General features: G+C 43.5%; 1 protein-coding gene across 1 annotated transcript in view; it reads right to left on the bottom strand.

The window, feature by feature from the left end:
* Positions 1-23,862, bottom strand: part of PGM5 (phosphoglucomutase 5) — a 120,798-nt gene that overhangs the window by 10,362 nt on the left and 86,574 nt on the right. The window contains exons 9-10 of the mRNA XM_065406627.1: positions 23,177-23,360; positions 7,382-7,516 (exon numbers count right to left, since the gene is read on the bottom strand). Of these exons, the coding sequence (XP_065262699.1) occupies positions 7,382-7,516; positions 23,177-23,360 (319 nt within the window). The remainder of the gene's footprint in view (positions 1-7,381; positions 7,517-23,176; positions 23,361-23,862) is intronic.

Raw genomic sequence — 23,862 nt, 5'->3', positions numbered from 1 at the left:
CTAGATGATATGTTTTACTTCTGGAAAGAAACACTTGGTATTTGTAGCTGCCATATTAAGCTGGTCTATGTCAGATGTTTGCTAATAACAGTGGCCAAGATTTTCAAAAACAGGAGCCTAAAGTTACGCTTCTATTTTTGAAAATCTTGACTATCATGTATAAGTTCTGATCTAACGGGATGATTACGTGGTGCAGAGGGTTTTCTGCAGGCCACCTGCACTGGGGTGGATTTCATCCTGAGTGAGATTCAGGAATTATTGTTTCCTGTAGAAATATAACAGATTACATTGAATTCTGAACAAGTAATTTTGTTTAAGGGAATCATTATTCCACATCTTTTTGATAGAAATGAAACCCTTCACACTGTCTTGGTGAATCTTGGTAATATGTATCTAGCAATGTGCTATAAAGAATTAATGTGGCTTCTGGAATTGATAATAAGCATATTTTATCTTGGTTTGTATGCTGCTTATCAAAAGAAAAGTGCACTGTCTGGGATGAGAATGTAAAAGGAGAAGAGAAGCAAAACAGTGAAATTTCAGAAGATTTAGAAGATTAGCTTGGTTTGAATGGGAACATAAAAGTTTGGATGCTTATATGAATCTTATTCAAACTAGCTGAACATCATGGATCTGTAAAACTTAGCTGAAAAAAACCCCTTGAATATAGTCCTCTCACAAGATTGCAATACTTCTTGCTCATAGTTAAGGCATGCAAATCATCTCATGGTGTTTTGGATCTTCTGTTTCTGAAATCAGCTGGAATCTGTATGTGCAGGAGCATGTGGCAATGAAAAACTTACTTGAAAAAAGTTGAGCATTTTCAAATGTCAAAATAAATAAAAGGCTTGATTAGGGGATATTGGAGGAATGTGGCCCTTTTGTCTGAAGTAGTTCAACCATCTCTTACACGTAGGCAGCCAAGCAGCAGAAAGTCAATAAATAATACTGTGATTTGGTTTGCAATGCACAAAAGTATGGCACAAACAACAGGGTGAATTCTGATTGGCTGCCTCAGCTAGAGTGCATTGACACAAAAGATAAATATGAAAATCAGGCTAAGTAAGAAAGGAAATTAAACTAAAACAAAAATGAACATTCTCCAAAGTCTTGTTTGCCCTTTGAATTCCTGCTGATCCCTCCACTGTAACTGGAAATAGATAGGGAATATTGGTTAAACAAAAAGAAGCTGCAGAACCATCTCTTCTTGATGCATGCATATAATTCCTATTCCCCTTAGTGGGAGCAAAGTACACCAGTAACAAAAGATTCTCCCCATGGCTGCACAACAATATTGTCTCTCCGAGAAAGGGATTTCCTTATTTATTAACTACTTATTATGGTGTGAATGTTTCCACCTATGGTCACTGATGTTCTGCTGTACAATTATTAAGCATTCATTTGCTAAGATGGGTATTACTTGAAAGTAGAATGATTTACTCCCTTTAAATGGAGTTCATTGACCAGTTGAAGGTAAGGATCAGTGACCCTCCGAGTCCATACTGTCTTACTGTAGTTGGTGAAGCATCTGGCTTTGGGAAAGCTCAGCACTGGAAAGTGTGCTCCATCATGGGATTAGGAGAAAGAGGGAGTATTTATCCATAGCATTGAGGTGGAAATTCTATTTGCTCCTGCATATGTGTGCCAGGGGAGAGGAGGTGACACAGTGATTCTCTTTCTACTATCCTTCATGAATCTGCACAGAAGCTAGCACAATAATGCTCCTTTGAGTGCTGGGCTTCAGACAGGCTAGCCCAACTGGTGGTGCTCCATGACCCAAGGAGACATGTCAGGTTGGTGGGGGTTGAAAACATTCTATTTGCATTCACTCTGCACATGCAAAACGCTTCAGAGCACCTCTAATTCAATAACTCCAGAGTCCTCAGTACGCCAGAGAGGAGTGAGGACACTTTTTGGCCCTAAATTTACAAAGGTAAAACACCTGTTCTTTTGTTTTGTTATTTTACTGGATATTCACATATACTGCAAATGCATTACCTAGTCACCAAAAAGGAGCTCTAGGTTAAATGCCTCCTTCTACCATTAGACAGCATTCTAACCTACCTATGGTAACCCATATTGACATGAACTAGCTCTGTGAAGACAAGACTAAAGTACTCTGTACACAACAGTTCATTCTACTGCAGCTGTTGCAAAATGAGATGAAACTCCTTTAAAAGCAGAAGGCTTTTCTTTTTCTGCCCAGCACCAAACAGCATACATTACAACTATCAATGAGTACTGAGGGGACTGGATGACCAGAGAGATGACTACTTCTTCTTTCACCTCTAGGGTTGCCTTTCAAATTCAACCTGGATCAATAGTGGGGGGGGAAAAATGCTATAATCTGACAAGTTCAGTGGTCTGTATAAAATCAGATGGTAGTCCCAGTTCAGGTTTTAGTGGAGAGGTGTCAATGTCACCATAACTGGCACCATTACTTGCAGTCTCTGGATTGGATTGAATATGCATGGAAAAGGACCTACTCCCACCTCCAGAGTCAACTTCTAGAACAGAGATAATATACATTGGCAGGGTAGTCCAGGGATGCCTGCACTGCTGTTCCCCATGCTGGCACACGTCCAGTGAATTGTCAGGATGACGTTCATCTCCAGTTCTCTCAATCCGGTATTTTCACAAACACTAACTTCACTTAGAACATTTGTGACTTTCCATTCATGTAAAAACATTGTTAAACATTAAACATTCACTTTAGAATATTTTTTTTTAAAAGGACACAAACTTAAATCCAGCTCAGTGTCTCTCTCCCTTCTCCTCTTACTTGCCTTAAAACAGTTAATATTGAACAATTCATTGTTACAGAAGCTATTCCATTATAAGAAGCACTTTCTCCTTTTGTAATTAAGAGGATCAGAAAGTTTAATTCAGCACTGAAGACTGGCAGAACATTCCTTATTGTTTTCTAGTGTACTTTATAAAGCATTAGAGAATAAATCATTTTGGGGGGGAGGGTGGAATCATTCTTTTTGACAGGATGTGTTAGACAGGAAATATGGTCAGGCACTTGTGCTTGTTTCATAGACTGCAAAGTTGCTAAATGTACACTGCAGACCTCTCAGATGTGTCCGGAGTGGAAATCAACACTTAGCTCTGTCCCCTCCACTGACATATTTTCACTTGATTTAGGCTCTGCCTACACAGGGCAACCAACATTGTTTAATACCTGTGCATAAACACAGTTTAATTACAACTGTTACCAATCTGTGCTATAACCAAGTTTGGCTGGGCAGTGTGGAAGGGGTCAAAATGGTGTTTTACCCTAGGTCTCTCCCCCAGTTAAAACACATTTATTAACCCATATACACTGGCTGGATAAATCATGTCATAACCTGAGATGGCCACAAGCATATAGTGATGTATTTTCAGAAATAAAATTTGCAAAAAACTCTGTGGAGAGAGAAAACTGTTTATTCATTATTTTAAAACAAATGTTTTGCAGAAATAAAATGGCATTAAAAGAAGCTTTCATTTTATTGTTTAAACTGAAAACTTTTATATATTAAAAGCATGATGCACTTGTGGTTTTTTTCTTGGGACTTTTGATAATGTGCATTCCCTGTAATGATTATGGAGGCATAGCAGCCATACTATAGTTAAGACTAAAGCTACTCCCTCATTATAAATCCAGTTTTCAACCCCTTTTCATTTAACAAAATGAAAGATCTTCCGACAAATTCACATGCTGCACCTCATCCTACGGTAGAGTTTTCTTGGAAAGTTTGGTAAAAAATCAGAGAACTGTAAACAAAGTATAATAATGAGATTTTTTTGGTATCAGCTGGACTCCAATGAAACACTCTCAACCTTAATTCTTCTTTAGAAAACCTTTTTGATTATGATTAAGAGATGACTCTCAGACCACTACAAATTTCTCCCTTATAAGGAATCCAGAAGTTGCTTGGACTCTGTACTTTTCACAACTGTACTTTTATTGTGAGGAATCACTGTGAAGCATTGGCTAAGTGATCCCCAGACAATCTGCTTGACAAGGAATTATTTTTTTAAAAATGTTCACTTATAACTCAGATTAGAGTGCTAGCAAAAATTCAGCAGAAGCTCAAAGATACCTGGAGTTCCCTTTAAAGACTAAAGTTCATTCCCGCCTCTCTTGCCTTTCCCTGCAGTGTAATAAATAATAATACTAACAATAATAAAACATGCGTCTGACGAAGTGGGTATTCAACCATGAAAGCTTATGCTCCAATATGTCTGTTAGTCTATAAGGTGCCACAGGACTCTTTGTTGCTCTTGATAAATAATAAAAATTATTATTATTATTATTAAATACTGTATTTATATTGCATTAGCACTTAGAGGCCTCAGCCAGTTTGGTGCCTCATTGTGTTAGACACTGCACAAACATATAGTAAGTGACAGTCCCTACCACGAAGAGCTTATTATCATGTAAATTTAAGTTTCAAATGATTTATAAATAGGGCTCTGTGTCTGTCACGGAGGTCGCGGAAGTCACAGATTCTGTGACTTTCCGCGATCTCCGTGACTTCTGCAGCGGCCAGTGTGGCTGACCCCAGGGCCACCCGAGCAGATGACCCTGGGGTCAGCTGCTCAGGTGGCCCCAGAGACAGCCACACTGGCCACTGCTGGAGTGGCTCAGGTGGCCCCGCAGCCAGCCGCACCAGTGCTGTTGGAGCAGCCCTGGGGCCAGCAGCACAGGCCTCTGCTTGGGCAGCCCCGGGGAGCTGGCCCCACGGACCGCCCGAGCAGCCAACTGTGCGGCTGGCCCCAGGGACTGCCTGAGCAGTGGTCCCAGGGGCGGCCGGAGCAGCGGCAGGTGGGCGGCCCCGGGGGCGGCTGGAGCAGTTGCTGCTTGGTGGCCCCCAGCAGCTGGTGCCGCTGGCCCCTACCCCACTGCAGCAGCGGTCTCCTGCCCCCATTTACCCCCCCCCCAAGCTGCAGTCACCCAACCCCCAGAGCAGCACTTCCACCTCCCGATCCCCAGCTAAGATTTCGTCAGGGGTATATGGACAAGTCATGGACAGTACAAGTCAGGGACAGGTCATGGGCCATGAATTTTTGTTTATTGCCAGTGACCTGTCCATGACTTTTACTAAAAATACCCATGACTAAACTGTAGCCTTATTTATAAACAGAGCAAAAGGAGCGTCACTAGTGTCCAATTTTGGGGAGGAGGGGGAAACAGGCAGAAGACCCCCGCAGTCTGAAATGTATCTGCTGCTGTCACAGGGGAAGTATGCTATCTAATGAGTTACTTTAAGTTTATTAAATAGAGGGAACCTTCCGCTGGTCTGCTATAAGTGAGTTTTAAGCCAGTACTTTCTTCCCCACCCCATGAGTAACAGGCAGTGTGAATTCCAGACTAGCTTTTTGATCACCCCTGGAATAAGCCACAGTAATGCTCCTGTTCAACAACTTGATTTATAGCACGACAGCCAGTCTCCTTTATAACCGAATTCACTCAGCAATGCAACTGGTAGTAAAGTGCCACCTTCCTTACACCTCTCAGCAGAGAGGTCAAGGATTCAGTTTGCATGGAGACTGAACAGGGATGGTCTCTCCAGACCAAAACTGAAGCACATTGGGGAGTAATGGGTATAGGGGAGCCCTCTCTATTGCCGCCCAGGCCTCTGTTCTGTGGATAAACAGGACTTCAACCTCCAGTACTGCCAGTCCCTGTTTTCATATGCTTTACATTCATTTAAAAAAAAGAGAGGTCAAGGGGTCAGATACATTGAAGAAGAACAGAAGCTGCTCTCTCTCTCCCTGAGAACAGATATGGCTTGGACAAAGTCAATCTAATCCCACTCAACCCTACATAAGATTGCAAGGAGGCCTGCAGGGACAAGTAAGGACAAAATATTTCTTAGAAATTTTAGATAAAACCTCAACAGTAGCTTCTGGATATTATAGGTGGAGCTGGTAGCACAATCTCTAGTTAAGGGTGCCTGATGCTTTCCAGTATAAGACCCTGTTTTCAGTTGCTTATAATTTTGCCAAACTGACATTTTCTATGCAAGGTGTCTGTCTCAGGCTGATTTATTTTATTTTATTTTTGTTGGCAAGTTTCAGCTAAAACAGCTGTTTCTGAAAATAAGATTAGGGAACAATACATTGTTTGGTCATGTTAAAAAAAAACACAGCTGCTTTGTTGAGAAGCTCTAGAGCCTTTGAAAAATATCAGTAGAGACTTGTTAGAGTTCGGCAGCTAAATTCTTTGTCATGCTAGGCATGCTCCGGCCCATGGCTGCAGGGACTGAGAGGACTTTCTCTGGAACTGCTGCTCCTTGCAGCCAGGGGCTTCTGTAGTGCCAGGGAACGGAACTGAGAGTAGGGAAATGGTCTCTCCTGTGCTCTGCATGCCCCTAGTGCCCAGGCAGCATGGAGGAGGAGGAAGCAGCCAGACACAAATGCAGAGGGGAAAGAGGAAGAACAGAGGCAATAGACTGGGTCAAGGGTCCTGGGATAAGAAGACTGGGAATGGCAGCTGGGAACGGAGAGCACAGAGTCAGAGAAGGCACAAGAAGCCAGGAATGGGTGGAGGAGCTTGGGACTGGCTGGGCAAGGAGACTGGGATGAGAAGCTTACAGAGGAAGAGTGGGATGGTAACTCAGGGGGCAGGGCAGAGGAGGCCTAAAGGAGAGACTGGGACTGGCTGGAAAAGGAGATTGGAACTGACACGAGTGGCCTGGGGGGATGAAGCCTAGGACTGGGGAAGAGGAGCCAGGGGCAGGGGCGAGGGAGAGAGGCTCTGGGATGAGGAGTTGTTGAGGGAGAGACAGCACTGGCACAGGGTAATTAAAGACAGTATCATAATGCATATGCACAAGGTGCCAAATGAAGGTTGCAAAGGCAGCCCTTAATTCTGGGATTTCCTAACTTGTGAGTGCTTGGACTCTGGAACCGTAATGTTCTTTTAATGTAGATTTTGGTGTGTAATTTTCAATAGGTTGCCTAATTTAAAAGATTAATAATTCACAGAAGTATCATATTACCCTCTCCACTTGGTTGGCCTGCACTGATCTAGGGGCATCCACCTGCCTTCTGCAGGTTGCAGAACGTTCTTCTTAGCTTACATAATCAATCTGAACCACTGTCACTCTACTACTCCTATTGTCACCTCTGGAGCTGTTCGCTTAAAAGTTTAAGAACAAGCTTTCCAAATCAAAACCCAACCTCCTTGACACTTCCTGGAACAGCACCAAGGTTATGTATCTGCTTGGACACAACATTCAGTATGCTTTGCTTTTAATTGGGAAAACCCCTAACATTTTATTCAACACCTTTGAGAGCATCTGCCATTGGCCTATACAGGGGCCTTACCACAGCGAGAAATGACACTTGGTTGTTTTTCCAAAGCTTAAAGTGGTGCTCATTGATTTACCTGTGACTCCTTGTCATGTTTGCTGGGATCCTTTTCATAGCTTTCTGCATAGATCCTGAGGGTAGCTCGCACGCTGCTAGAAGCACTAAGTCTGAAGATGAGCCTTGAAGCATCTGAGAAAATAATTCGCAATCCCTGCAAAAAGAAAGAGGAATATATGGGTGGCAGCAATGACTTTGCAAAATTATAATCCAAAATCGAGAGCGAGAGAGGAAGGATTATCTCGGTTCAGATCTTGGCTCCTCCTGTGTTACTTCAGGCAATTCACTTAATCACTATGAGCCTCAGTGCCCCATCTGTAAAATGTGGATAATAATACTTCCTTTCTCCCACCCTTCATACTGTCTGTTTAGACTGTAAGCTCTACAGGGCAAGGGTTTTCTCACTAACAAATGTACTGTGCTGAGCACAATGGAAGCCCGATGTCTAGGGAAGCGTCCAGTTGCTACAGTAAGAACAGCAGCAGCAGTTGTAATAATAAAATGATACAGTTTAACTGCTGGTTTTCTGCTGCTGCTGCTTTGTTGAAGCTGTGTTTCTCTTATGTGCCATCATTACATGGATATCCCAATGGAACATCATGTAGCAACACTACAGGTGACTTGTCAGGCAGAAGCAAAGTGCATATGCGAAAGCTAGGGGACCATGGAACCAAAGGAGTCAGCAGAGTACACAACCGATAACATATTTTCATATCCCTCAGGGAATGTGCATGAAGATGTGGTTATGAGTGTCTCAGGGCATGTCTACAAGGGGACACTTGGGACACTTAAGCCTCTTTAACTAAAGGTGTGAATGTAAAGTGCATTAGTTAAAGCTCATCAAACCTCTGTGTGGATGCTCACATTCTGATTCACATGCATCCGACGAAGTGGGTATTCACCCACGAAAGCTTATGCTCCAATACGTCTGTTAGTCTATAAGGTGCCACAGGACTCTTTGTCGCTTTTTACAGATCCAGACTAACATGGCTACCCCTCTGATACTTGACACATTCTGATTAGTTCGCTTTAGCTGCAAATGTTATCCCTCTCTGCTTTCTCCGTACTGTCGCTTATTTGAACAACACGGATCTCATTCTGATTCAACAGGAATCTCAAATTCAAGGACAAGGGTGTGATATACACTAAAAATGGCAACATATCCCTCAATTTCATCCTGATAGTTGGGTTTGGTGTGAAAAATGGAAAAGATTGGGATTGCCTCATTCCATTAGTTCTCATGGAGATTTAAGTGACTCCCTTGTGCAACAAATCACTCTCGCTTTGAAGTAAAGACAGGAAGGGAATGCGGATGCCAGAGCTCTTACTGTGGAAAACTGTCAGAACACACATTGAAGGAGTAAAAATTGATGCCGTTATGCAAAAATTACATGAGTGTAACAGAGTGTGCTGAGTCAGTCAGGAGCGAACTCAGCACCCTGTCACTCAAAGCCCCACTAATATAGGTTAATTGGGACCTAACTGGAAGATCAATTAACTAGGTAGAGCTACAGCCAAGGGGCTAATTTGAGGGGGAGGCAACCCCAGCAGCTGGGAGCATTCAAATTGAGCGGAAGGAAGCGCTGAACAGAGAGCCTGAAGGAAGGCAGAGGTAGGCAGGCCTGGGTGCTGCTACTTCTGTTCTCTTCCCCAGAAGCAAGTGGGGGAACTACCTGGGGGACTGTAAATACATGTAAATAGCCCTACAGGCGGTATCCGGTTGGAACAACACAATAAAACACGGTGGTGGTGAAGGAGACCTGAAGCGGTGTAGTCTGTGATTAAGGCCTGAAAGGACTCACCGGGGAGAGCATTTGAAACAGGTACATCTGTATGGTGGAAAAAGAATTGGGAAAAACAAAGCACAAGGCAAATGTGGCATTTTGACAAAGATATTAGAGACAATGATTGGCAAATAGGAGATCAAGTCATGCCTTTGTCATCTGCTGTTCGAGTCCAGAACTTATGTCACAAGTGGCTAACCTGGCAAAATGCTGTAAATAGTAAAATGTCGGCCAATAATGATAAAGGAGCTCTTGCGTCATTTATAAGAAAATATGCTATTGATCATGGTGCATCAATTGCGCAGGACATAATCCTCAAACCCAATCCAATGTGTGTTCATTGTTTGTATAAGGGTTGAAAAGAAAATTGAGGATAAAAAGTCAAAAGAGCAAGGCCAGCAAACCACACTATAACACACTATCTAAAATACCACCTGACCACTCAGAAGACGTTGTGATACGGATGGAATTAGTGTCTGAGAGTTTGTCTACACTTACAGCACTGTAGCTACACCGCTGTAGTGCTTAGCGAACACACTACCTACGCTGACAGGAGCACTTCTCCTGTCGGCATAATTACTCCACCTCCCCAAGAGGTGGTAGCTATGTCAACAGGAGAAGCCCTTCTGTTGGTATAGCGCTGTGTACACCAGGAATTAGGTCGGTGTAACTGCGTCGCTCAGGCGATTTTCCACACCCCTGAGCAATGCAGTTATACCAACATAAGTGGTGGTGTGGACCAAGCCAGAGCCAATTACTATTTTCACATCAAATGGAAATACAGGAAGTGTGCAAGTCCTCCTTCGCAAGCACTCTTCCCTCCAAAAGAAAATGCCTGTCACAGCTCTCAATTCTGTGGCAGCCTGTTTTTAAACTATTTCCAGCTACTGCACCTCCATGTGTTAAGCAATGACCCCTTCTCTCAGTCATACCTGCCAAGACTTTGAGAAGTTAAACATTAAAGTGGCTGTATTTAAAAGCAAATCTTTAATTTAACTACTTGTGGCATTCAGTTCAGGGTACTGTATTCTAGTAAATAAACCCCTGAGGGTTTAATCACACATCATACACATGATACTGAATGTTGTATCATTAGATTGCAAGCTCTTGGGGCAGGGACTGTCTTTTTGTTCTGTTCTTGTACAGCACTGAGCACAATGAGGTCTTGGCCCGTGACTATGGTAATACAAATAAAATGATGACGACGAGGACAATGACAAAAATTTGACCAATCTACAGTGATTGCAAAGTTGCTGTCTTTGTCATGTAGCTAACTCGATTTTTCATCAGCCCTCTGGGTCCATCACCAGACTGTTTAACCTCTCCGTTAGTGGGAGTGATTGTTCAGATTAACCTGAGGAAAGGCAAGACCAGGATGTGGATATGAACGAGGCAAATTTTTTTCCTCTCTGGAATAAACCTTGCCCATTTCAGACTCCAGGTAAGAATAGTTTCAGATGGTTCTGATTTTTATTTTTGAGTCAGGATGGTTTTCTTTTCCTATACTCACCCAGAAGTGTTTTTATTATTATTATTCCTGTTGTGCACTATCGTGCTCTTTGCGTGCGGTACTCACACAAACTCCCTCCCTTCTCACGGCCATTTTAACTGGTGTAATTCCATTGAAGTATTCCAGATTTACAGCAGCATGAGGAGACTCAGGCTGAAAATCTGGTTGGGGAAAATAAACAAACAAACAAACAAACCAGATTCCCCCCCCCCCCCATTTTCTTCTGCTTATTGTGCTGGCTCAAAGAAAGGGCAGATGTGGCCCCAAAAGATAACCTTGCAGAGGTAGGAATAAGAGTGCAGGAGACAGTGGTGTGCTCCAGCCATAGTGGAAGCTGTCTGGCCAGCATGGGCTCTCTTAGGCCATGTCTACACTCAGGGCCGGCTCCAGGCACCAGCCGACCAAGCACGTGCTTGGGGCGGCACCTTGGGGCAGGGCGGCGCTCGATTTTTTATTATTTTTTTTTTGATTCGGCGCGGCGCTCGGAAGGGGGGCGGGGCTTCGGGCAGCGTGGTGCTCCGAGGGGGGCGGGGCTTCGGGTGGTGCTTGGAGGGAGGGCGGGGGCTTCGGGTGGCGCTCGGAAGGGGGGCAGGGCTTCGGGCGACGTGGTGCTCGGAGGGGGGCGGGGCTTCGGGCGGCGTGGTGCTTGGGGGCGGGGTCTTGGGGGGGCGGGGTCTGGCGCGGTGCAGCGCTCGGAGGGGGGCGGGGGCTTCGGGTGGCGTGGTGCTGGGGGGGCGGGGATTTCGGCGGCGCTCGCGGGGGGGGCGCTACGGCGGGGCGGCGCTCTTCTTTTCTGCCTGGGGCGGCAAAAAAGTTAGAGCCGGCCCTGTCTACACTACAAAGTTAAGTCGACTGTATGTAAGTCAACATCGAGCCTCCGATTTAAGCAAGTCGATCTCGCGTGTCCACACTACGCTCATTGTGTCAGCGGAGCGCATCCTCACCAGCAGGGCTTGCATCGACGCATGGAGCACTGCACTGTGGGTAGCTATCCCACAGTGCACAGAGCTGAGTGGAATTTTGGGTTGGGCTTGCAATGCCTTATGGAACCAAAACATTGGTGCGGGTGATTATGGGAACATGGCATTAGCCTCCCATGATGCACTTATCTCCCTCCTTCCCTCCCTGAAATCAACAGCAAACAAACTAAGCCTTTTTCACACCTTTTTTTGTAAGCCTGGGTTACCTGCGCAGACACTATAGCACAATAAGCTGTAACCCATTCAGCTGTACACTGTTGTTATGAGCATTAAACCTCACGCCATATCCTGCAGTATTTACACAGCCAATTCAGGACCCACCACGCGGAACAATGTGATGCCATGCAAGCAGCCCTGCTGGAAGACATACAGCGGAGCAATTCACAGTTGCTGACAACAGTCACGCATGAGCTTGACATGGTTGAGTGCCATTTCTGGGCCCAGGAAACAAGCACTGACTGGTGGGACCGCATCGTTATGCAGCTATGGGATGACGAGCAGTGGCTGCAGAACTTTCGAATACATAAGGCCACTTTCCAGGAACTGTGTGAAGAGCTTTCCCCAGACCTGAAGTGTAGCAATACTAAAATGAGAGCTGCTCTGACAGTGGAGAAGTGAGTGGCGATAGCTCTGCAGAAGCTTGCAATGCTAGACTGCTACTGGTCAGTGGGGCATCAATTTGGAGTGGATAAATCTACTGTGGGATCTGTTGTGATCCAAGTTTGCAGGGCCATTAACAGACTTCTGCTAAGAAGGGTAGTGACTCTGGGAAACATGCAGGACATAGTGGATGATTTTGCTGCGATGGGGTTCCCTAACAGCAGTGGGGTGATAGATGGCACACATATCCCTATCTTGGCACCACAGCACCTTGCCAAAGAGTACATAAACCGAAAGGGGTACTTCTCAATAGTGTTGCAAGCGCGGGTGGATCACAGGGGCTGTTTCACCGACATCAACATGGGATGGTTGGGAAAGATGCATGACGTGCGCATCTTTAGGAACACAGGTCTGTTCAGAAAGCTGCAAGCAGGGACTTTCTTTCCAGACTGCAAAATAACCGTTGGTGATGCTGAAATGCCAATCATGATCCTGGGAGACCCAGACTACCCCTTGCTCCCATGGCTCATGAAGCCATACACCGGCAGCCTGGACAGCAGTAAGGACCGGTTGAACCATAGGCTGAGCAAGTGCAGAATGGTGGTGGATTGTGCCTTTGAATGTTTAAAAGGTCACTGACATTTGCATACTAGGTTAGACCTCAGTCAAAGCAGTATCCCCATTGTTATTGCTGCCTGCTGTGTGCTCCATAATATCTATGAAACAAAGGGAGAAAAGTTTTCGCCAGGTGGGGGGTTGAGGCAGATTGCCTGGCAGCCAATTTTGAGCAGCCAGACACCGGGGCAATAAGAAGTGCACATCGAGGGGCTCTTTGTCTCCATGAGGCTTTGAAAACCAGTTTCAGCAATGAGCCAGAGTAATGTGATGCTTATCTGTGTTGTTCCTTACCAAACTGTCCCCTCCATTGCATTTTCTCCCCTGTAAACTCCACCCCACTGACCACTGTGTGTTGAATGAATAAAGAGCCTTTTTTCCTCAATCCGTTAAGTCTTATTATGCACTCAAGCACAGAGAGACAGCAAAGAAAAGTAAGATAACCTAGGGCAAAAGGGCTGATAACACTGCATGGGGGGGGGGGAGAGGAGGAGGAACAAGGAAAGCTTGCATACAGATGCACTGCAATAACAATCAAAGATGTGGGAATGGGTGCCTTCTGGTCCTTGTACCCTCCCCAGTATTGAGTGCAAGAGATACCGAACTCCCCCTCCCCCGCCTCTTAGGACATTTGGGGGACGAGGATGTGGAAATTGGCGAGGATGGCAGCAGGTTCAGCATAGGCTGCAGAGGGCTCTAGCATCCAGCTGCCTTTCTTAAACCTCAGCCAGATGCCTCAACCTGTCTGATTGCTCCCTCATAATCCGCAGCATCTCTTCCTGTGTGGCACGATCTCGTTCCCTGCATGCTCTCCTGTCCTCCCTGTCCATGTCCTCTGACAGTGCAATCCTCCATGCTCTGAGCTCCGTCTTGTCACTCTCGGAGGTGCGCATTAACTCATTGAGCATGTCTGCCCGAGTCTTCTTTTTCCACCTTCTAATCTGGGAAAGTCTCTGTCCCGGTGTGGAGGATGCACCGACGGACAAGATTTCAGCTGCAAAGAATGTAAAGCACAAGGGTAGCATTGACAGTGCATATATTGTTTCTGGTGCCAGGTTAATTTTTTTTTTTTTTTTTTAAACACCCCTCAATACACTTCACTGCAAGCCACAATGTAATCACAACTGCTGGCTATTTCAAGAGTTGGTTTGCTGCTCCAGCCATGGTGGGTAAGGCCACGAGGCACGGGCGAGAGATCTTGTGCTGCTGCTTTTCTGAAGACATCCTTGGGATCACAGGTTGGAACTTGAGAAAAGCCCCCTTTCTCCTAGCAACCTGGATGGTGCTTGAGGACAGGCACCAGTGTAAAGCCCCCCAAATAGTTTGTTTTTTTACAAAAGCAACACTGGGTTGTGGGGGAAAGGAGACAAAAGGAAGCCGCCACCCCACCCCCTTTTTTTCCAATGCTGCTTGCAATACACAGTGATCCCTTCCAACCACAACACGTCTGGAAAAGCGTGGTTGTGTGACCCAGATTTCACCAAACGGGGGAGGATTACTTGTTGAATTGTTTGCAGCTTAAGGGCTAGCACTGAAAATTTCCCCACTTTCCCTAGAAAAAAGAACAGGAGTACTTGTGGCACCTTAGAGACTAACAAATTTATTTGAGCATAAGCTTTCGTGGGCTACAGCCCACTTCATCAGATGCATAGAATGGAACATATAGTAAGAAGATATATATATATATATATATATATATATATATATACAGAGAACATGAAAAGGTGGAAGTTGCCATACCAACTCTAAGAGGCTAGTTAATTAAGATGAGCTATTATCGGCAGGAGAAAAAAAAACTTTTGTAATGATAATCAAGATGGCCCATTCCAGACAGTTAACAAGAAGGTGTGAGGATACTTAACATGGGGAAATAGATTCAATTTGTGCAATGACCGAGCCACTCCCAATCTCTATTCAAGACCAAGTTAATGGTATCTAGTTTGAAAATTAATTCTAATTCAGCAGTTTCTCATTGGAGTCTGTTTTTGAAGCTTTTCTGTTGCAAAATTGCCACCTTTAAGTCTGTTACTGAGTGGCCAGAGAGGTTGAAGTGTTCTCCTACTGGTTTTTGAATGTTATGATTCCTGATGTCAGATTTGTGTCCATTTATTCTTTTGCGTAGAGACTGTCCAGTTTGGCCAATGTACATGGCAGAGGGGCATTGCTGGCACATGATGGCATAGATCACATTGGTAGATGTGCAGGTGAATGAGCCCTTGATGGCGTGGCTGATGTGGTTAGGTCCTATGATGGTGTCACTTGAATAGATATATGGACAGAGCTGGCATCGGGCTTTGTTACAAGGATAGGTTCCTGGGTTAGTGTTTTTGTTGTGTGGTGTGTGGTTGCTGGTGAGTATTTGCTTCAGGTTGGGGGGCTGTCTGTAAGCAAGGACTGGTCTGTTTCCCAAGATCTGTGAGAGTGAGGGATCGTCTTTCAGGATAGGTTGTAGATCTTTGATGATGCACTGGAGAGGTTTTAGTTGAGAGCTGAAGGTGATGGCTAGTGGCGTTCTGTTATTTTCTTTGTTGGGCCTGTCCTGTAGTAGATGACTTCTGGGTACTTTTCTGGCTTTGTCAATCTGTTTTTTCACTTCAGCAAGTGGGTATTGTAGTTTTAAGAATGCTTGATAGAGATCTTGTAGGTTTTTGTCTCTGTCTGAGGGATTGGAGCAAATCTACCTACATGCCTCCAGCTTCCATCCAGGACACACCACACGATCCATTGTCTACAGCCAAGCTCTAAGATACAACCGCATTTGCTCTAATCCCTCAGACAGAGACAAACACCAGCTCACCAAAGGTGCCTTCCCCAGCATCACGCTCTGCCGCCAACTGATCCTGTGAAGGGATGGGCTCCAGGGTTAAAAACAGTTCTTGGCTGTCGGGGAGAATGGATCCTCCACTTGCCTGCCTCACATTCTCCTCCTCCTCTTCCTCGTCAACAATGTCCTCCTTGTTGCTCAGGGTCACCTGGGGCTCCTGGGAGGTATTCACGGAACATTTTGGGGTAGTGGTGGAGTCGCCGCCTAGAATCGTATGCTGCTCCTCATAAAAGCAGCATGTCTGTGGGGCAGAACCAGAGTGACTGTTTGCTTCCCTTGTCTTCTGGTATGCTTGCCAAAGCTTCTTTATTTTCATATGGCACTGCTGTGTGTCCCTGGTGTAGCCCTTCTCCCCCATGCCCTGCGCAATCTTGGCATAGATGGAGCTCTGCCTGCACAGACTCTTCTCTCCAGACAGCAATAAGATCCACCACCTCCTGTGTACTCCATGCTGGAGTGCGTTTGCGGCCTTGAGTCTCCATGATCAGCTGTGCTGGCGAGCTCTCCATGCTGATCAAACAGGAAATTAAAATTCAAAAGTTCCCGGGGCTTTAACAGGGGAGCGGCTGTTTCCTGTGTACCTGGCTGACATGTAGTGGAGTTGAAAGTGCTCTCCAGAGCGGTCATAGCTGAGCACTGTGGGACACCTCCTGGAGCGAATTCATTCAAATTGTACAACGCAATGTCTACACTATCCCCATGTCGACCTGTGGATGTCGACTCAAGTGCTACACCTCTCGCGGAGGTGGAGTACAGAAGTTGACTTTACAGGCCACCTAGGTCAGCGGAAGGGACTCGGTAGTTTAGACACATACATTATTGGATCGACTTAATGCAGCTTATGTCGACCTAAGTCTGGAGTGTAGACCAGGCCTTAGTCAGAACTTGCAGACCAGACCATTCAGAGGAGGCGGAGGAAAGAGAAAATACAGGAATAAAAGGCCCTGAAAACAATACTGTTTACTCAGGGGAAAGGGATGGTTAGGTCCCCTCTCTGCCAAGTCACTGTGTTTTTTCCCCCTCCCCTAATCCTGCTGCTCTCCATGGCATCGTGTGGAGGGCAAGCTCCTTTTTTCATCTGCCCAAGGGGGAGTAGTCATTCAGAATTCAGAGAAGAGAAATGGTATTTGACTCTTCCTCTTCCACCAAGACTTGCTTGAGAAGTCAGTGATGTTAACAAAGCAGAGCTCCAACAAGCTAAAATATTAATGGAACTTTTTTGTTTGTTCAGGTATGTGCTGAAGCATTTCTAGCACCATATAAAGAATTGTTTGGTTGATACTAGTCATTAACTCTCGAAAATATGTAATAGGAATAAATCTCACATCAGTAAAGGGTTGGATTAGATGACCTAATAGGTATTTTCCATCTCTAACTTCTGTGATTCTATTAATAATCCTTTTAGTTACTAGTACAAACATTGATGTCCAGTTTTTCAAATTTCTGGGCAACGTTTATTCACCTAGTATTTTCAGTATGCATAACCTATGTCACAGAACACCACAAATAGATAATGTTAAGAAAAAAGGTTTAAAATGGGCTTTTCCAATAGCATGGGAACTTCAGGCAAACGGAGGAGCGAGTAGCACATTAGCCATTTGGTTTCTCTTTCCAGAATTTGCTTAGTTAAGACAATTGTAGAGTTCTGGTGTGAAACCCTGGCCCCAGTAAAGTCAATGGGAGTTTTGACCAGGATTTCACCCCAGGTGTCCACAAAAATTATTTATGTCCCATTTGTGTGAGCTGCTGAATGCTTCTTGATGGGTGCTGATTGCCTTCAATTCTATTACCATGAGGAGGAGGAAGATAGATTAAAGGGATCCTTGCACAACTGGACCTGTGTTTTGGAAGAATGTCAGATACAGAACAGGGGTAGCTCAAGGTGTGTAACATTATTGTCATTTAAACTTTCCAGGTTCCAAAAAACCCAAAAGTATTGTCACATAAATTTGCAGAAAGTGAATAAACCGGGCCATGAGCAGCATCCAAGGTAACGTATAGGTTTAATTCCAAGGAATGTTTGCAAGTTCCATTTTGCAGTATTCAACAACTCTACTGACCGCCAGCACGACAAGGCTAGTACGACTGCTTAAATACTCTCCCCGCACCCTGTATCTTGTGTAGCAGCAACAGCACTGAGGAATGACTTTCATTTGACACAGGAGGTTCTGAAAACTCATTTACTCATTAAATCATGGTCTTTGGAAGAAACGGTACTTATGCTTTCCATAACTCTCTCTTAGAATCTGATACAAACTGCTCCCCCAACTACAGAGCCTCCTGGTAATGTAATACTACCAGCATTTCTGGTACTTGGAATTCTCTCTCTCACTTACAGACACACATCTCCCTGTATTTACTTCCTATGCTATTTTCCAGCTATTTTCTTCCTCATTTTGTATTTCCTGGTGACAGCTGCCTGACCACACAGGCTCTCACAAATGGGGGAATAACAGCTGATCCATCTCTAGAAGGCTAGAATTCCTGCAGCACAGCTGAGAATACTCTAAACAGGGGCACTATAAAGACACACCAGGGTCTACTCCTTAAAACAACAGGGTTACATGCCAAGGAGAAATCATTTAATAAGGTAACAACAGCCTTTAGATACTGACTTTCAACATCAAACTAGAGATGACCCCCCAAACTGTACAATTACCATACAATATCTAAACACTTCAGAGTTTATGTGGTTTGCATCTAGGCTTTGGGCTCATTATTTATAGAGTGTCCAATTGTGAAATGTTGATCCCAATCCTGTCCCTGAAAAGTTCCGGGTGGTTCTAGAACCAACAAGGCTTTCACTCAGCAAGCTCACAGAAAATAATAAAAGAGCCATTCAGTTTTGATAGATCTCTTTATTTTCTAGAACCTCGCCCCTTTTGCATATTTTCATGCCATAAATGAAAATATTTAATAACAAATAATTGTTACTAAGTGAAACGTGAACAAGCATGAATTTGAAAATGTTGAAGACTGCAGTGCCTCTCAAATTCTAAAGGAGACTGGACTTTTGTTTTTTGATGGATCTGAACTTTAATTAGGAGAAATATTAGTGGGGAAGGGAGCAAACTGATGAAATAACATACAATATAAGTACAGTGTGGCATGATGTTATTCTCCTACCTTACATGAGTGCACTGGCAGATATGTTGTTGTAAATCCAATTGTCTATTATTATTATTGATTATATATTATTTCCCTGATCCTGTACAAGACAAAATGAAAACATTCCCATAGAATGTAGAATTTATAGTCTAAAAGAAGAAAAGGACAAAAAGGATAAACTGGGAGACCCATAAGATGAAATAACTTTCAGTTATAATAAGAAAGGATTTATTATTGTCATGGCCGGCTCCAGCATTTCTGCTGCCCCAAGCCAAAAAAAAAAAAAAAAAAAAGCCGCGATCGGCGGCGGCAGTTCAGCGGCAGGTCCTTCGCTCCTAGAGAGAGTGAGGGACCTGCCGCCCCCGAATTGCCACAGGTGCCGCCCCTCTCCCTTGGCCGCCCCAAGCACCTGCTTGTTAAGCTGGTGCCTGGAGCCGGCCCTGTATTGTCATCAATGAGAACAGTATCATCTTGTGAGAAATCAGATGGGTTGATAACTTCCCGGAGGAAGACTGGATGTAGTTTTCACACTGAACGTCTGTGGACATTTATTTTAGGCATCCTAAATATGCTAGTGGATGTATATGAGCTGCATGGAAACTCTTCCACAAGAACAAGTTTCATGGCTAAAAAGCTAATAAAATATGAATAAAAATCAACTTTGTAGACAGTATAACATAGAATCATAGAATATCAGGGTTGGAAGGGACCTCAGGAGGTCATCTAGTCCAACCCCCTGCTCAAAGCAGGACCAATCCCCAACTAAATCATCCCAGCCAGGGCTTTGTCAAGCCTGACCTTAAAAACCTCTAAGGAAGGAGATTCCACCACCTCCCTAGGTAACCCATTCCAGTGCTTCACTAACCTCCTAGTGAAAAAGTTTTTCCTAATATCCAACCTAACCCCCCACCCCCCACTGCAACTTGAGACCATTACTCCTTGTTCTGTCATCTGCTATCACTGAGAACAGTCTAGACCCATCTTCGTTGGAACCCCCTTTCAGGTAATTGAAAGCAGCTATCAAAGCTATCAAATTTATCTATGATGATTAGCAGATGGGAATCCTTCCTAATGAAAAGCAACAGAGGGTCCTGTGGCACCTTTAAGACTAACAGAAGTATTGGGAGCATAAGCTTTCGTGGGTAAGAACCTCACTTCTTCAGATACAAGAAGTGAGGTTCTTACCCACGAAAGCTTATGCTCCCAATACTTCTGTTAGTCTATAAGGTGCCACAGGACCCTCTGTTGCTTTTTACAGATTCAGACTAACACGGCTACCCCTCTGATACTTGACACCTTCCTAATGAAAGAGATATTTAAAAGCACTGGGATTGACTTTCTAGCAGTATAAGGATAAGGACCAGTCAGCCTGTAATGCTCACAGAAGTAATGAAGGTGCAAGGGCAGCTTTGTGCTACACTGTGCTACAAGAGCTGGTTTAAAAAAATAATAATCAGAAAACAATCCTGCATCTGTCACATCAGCTCCAAAAGCCAGTGGGGCCAACTGTTTGCTGGCATACAGTGTAACCAACTGAATCGTCAACGTGACTTCCTGCAGTGCCTCTGAGTTCCTTGAAGGTATCCCATCCAATGCAATGCATACACCAGCAGAGAATTTGATCCACTGGTTTTGGAGCTGATGTGACAGAGGTAGGCCTTGCTGTGTAAATGGAATTACAACTGACTTCACAGAAATGGTCGCTCTTGTATTACATTCCAGTCAAATTAACCATTAATTTGTTAGTGTTTGTAAAGCACTCTGAAGGTTAAAACTGCTACGTATGTGCTATTATTTGCTGTATTTCTTGTAATTCTTACAATTAAAGGATAACACAAGCAAGATTCAGGCATGCAAACCTATGGGTATGTTTCAGTTTAACATTTTGAAGCACTATTTACAGGTACAATACGTATGGAGGTACACTAGCAAAGCAGGTGGCCCAGTAACAATAAAGTACATATATAGCCACATACACACGTCAGACCCATATAAAATGGCTGTGGTTTTACTTCCAAGTATTATACACTAATGTGGTTTTATTTGCTCCTCAACTGACACTTAAATGTCCCAAATGCACAGCAGACTTCACTGAATATTTTGACAGGAAAAGTCTTATCTCAGAGGCAGCATTGAAATCTCATTCTGAGCAAAGAAGAATTTTGGCCTTATCTGTGGGCATGTGAATGAAAGAACTTTTTCCAACCTTCCAATGTCTGCTTCCTGACTACACACTCAAAAACAAAAAACTCGAACTACATGAATAACCTTTTCCATTCTGAAACAAAGACAAGGGTAGGAAAACATCCAGAGTCGGTTCACAGATCTCTAATTAAAAGGATGAGGAGTTTTCATCGACAGGTTACGGTACATTGGACCCTCTCATCAACGTGGATAATTTGGATTTTGTCAAATGGTGCCTCTGTATTTCTCAGCAACGATTTAATACCAGAGCACAACTGGTAATGAGGTCTTATTCCAAGACTTCATTATCTGGGCCAGGTTGTGCAGCACACAGCACAATGGGGCCCCAGTCAGGATGGGGCCTTTAATCACTACCAGAATAGAAATGTTTACTGCTACCAATTATTTCTACAAAACATACTACAGTTAATTTACCAGTACATTATAGTGAATTATTATAAGATACAATTCTCAAAATAAGAAATTAATTTTTGTGATGCATTTTCAAAGTCCGACCTGTAATGTTTCTTTTCTTGTTTTACAGCAGGCCCTTTTTAAAAAGAAATTGATTAGCAATTTTATTCTTATTTCAACGGTAGGACAGAGCTTTTTGACAAAAAATAAGGGAGGAAAAAGGACTCTGAAAATTGCAAGTCAGTTTTTCAAATGGCAAAGTTGACCAGTTATCATTCCTGTGATTTTCCAATGGGCTTGGATATGACAACAACAGGCATGTGTCCTGTTTCACCAGCAATACACAAAAAGAGAGTGGTTCAATGGCAGGTGGATTACTTGTATCATCTGGATTCAGTAATGAATGGAAACTATAAAGAATCTGAGCAGAATGTCACAACAATGGTTTCAACAGACTGTAGAGTAGGATTTGCAAGGGCCTGGTCAGGTCAAGATGATTCACAAACCACAATAATTAGGACAATCTGGACTTTGGTTTAGCATGTACCTGACTATATTTGCAATACCCCCTTGAGGACATTTTCTGTAAGATTCTATGCAAAATCCTTGGAAGTTGATTATCTTCCACAGAAGGGTTGTGGGGTCTGACTACACCCTATTAAAAAAACCCTAACATGCTGTATCTGGAGATTGAAAGCACAAGGCTGGCACAAGTTGCAAAAGTTAATGTATTTTTTAAAAGATCTGATGAAAATGTTCCTTCATTTTAGTTTGTCAATAGCCATGAAACCAATGCTGAACACTTTGGGAAAAAAAATCCCCTGAAAGATCTAGCAGTAAATGAAGAGTTTAGCGCCAATCACATGTGACTGTGAGAAAGGTCCAGAACCGAGAAACCAATCAGCAGAGAAGAACATTGGTTATAGGGTCAGTACCAGTGGCTAGATTGTTTCACAAACTAGTCAAGTCAAGAAGAGTTGCTGAAGAGGATACATGCAGTAGAAGATTATCAGCATTTTGTATGACACATTATATGCTATGGTGTGGGATGATCTGATTATATATATTAAGAGACAGTATATTTTTAGGCATAAAAAATGGTTAACATTTGAAGAAAAAAAGGGAAAATGACAAGGAAGAGGAAAACCCAGAATAAGAGCTCTTGCTAAAAATTAATCTCAACGTGGATTTATTTTAATCTAGGAAAGAGAAAATCATGAAAAAAAGAATATATTTAAATATGAGTCACACTTTATATTCACAGTGTCTCTATATACACATTTCCACCAGGAAAAAAATATATTACTAGTATTGACCATGTCATGAATTTTGTAGAGCAAAAGATTTAGTTTGGACTGTAGTTTAAGGCAGCAGATGTTTTCAGTTTGAATTGGAATGAGTGAAAACAGCAAAAGGAAGGATTTTCATTTCTTCTTGATATCATGCTTTGTTCTTAGGCAACTTGCTATTACCTGAGCTCTACTGTGTTGGTAAAATTCTCCCCTGCTTACATCCTACGCGACCTCACTGATTTCAGTGGTGTGCACTGAGAGTAAGCTAACTGTTTTCTCCACTTTCAGGTATTCTTAAATGGGGAAAAGTACTGCTATGTACCAACAAATATGTTACATTAACCACAGAAAATCATGACTCTACAAATAAAAGGTGTTTTTTTCTGTCCTTGAGTTAATAACTATAAAAGTAGTGTGTATCGTTGTAAAACATTATGGTTCCCCTCTCCCCCATACACACCTCCCCATTATCTTGGAAAAGATTATTTTTGTTGCTTTCATACCTGTCTTTTGGTCACAGTGCCATCTACAGGATCTACATATTCAAAGCTGTCTGTTTTTTCCACACGGTAGACATTGTTCCCAACAGCAAACTGCTGATTACTGAATGATTTGCCAATGATCAAAGCCTCCAGGTCTCTCATTATGAAATACGCTGTTCTGGGTTCCAATGCTTCATAATCAAATCTTGCATGTAGGAATAAAAAGAAAAGTAGTATGAAGAAATATGTAAGCTCCACCCAGCAGAAAGATTCTGTTTTCACAGAGCATGAGATGCTCACAATTAGTAATTTACTGCAGACATGGAAAACCAGGCATGCAACTGAAGGGCCTAGTGCAAATGAAAACAGCTCTTCCATTTACTTACACACTTCTGTGCTCCTAAGTCCTCCATTCCATGAAATGTGCAAATCTGTCAATTAAGTTTAAGAGAAAACTGTGTGCCCTACGTGGTTAATGCATTTACATGCTTAAAAGACAGGTCCACCCTCAACCCCTCTCCCCCTTGACACATCTATGCTCTCTTGTTGGGCCACTAACACAAAGTCTGCAGACAGTGTAGAGTCAAAAAGTCATCTCCTGCTGGGAGTCTGGCATTAGCAGCAAAGGAATTAACAATAAGAGAACAAGGTTATCAGCTCTGGCCTTCTCCCCAGTCTTGGCTGCCCTTAGAGTTTCTATCTCAGGG

This window comes from Emys orbicularis, chromosome 6 (assembly GCF_028017835.1).
Source record: "Emys orbicularis isolate rEmyOrb1 chromosome 6, rEmyOrb1.hap1, whole genome shotgun sequence".
Lineage (NCBI taxonomy): Eukaryota > Metazoa > Chordata > Testudines > Emydidae > Emys > Emys orbicularis.
Note: the sequence above shows the minus strand (reverse complement) of the source record. Positions and strands in the feature narration are given on the sequence as shown.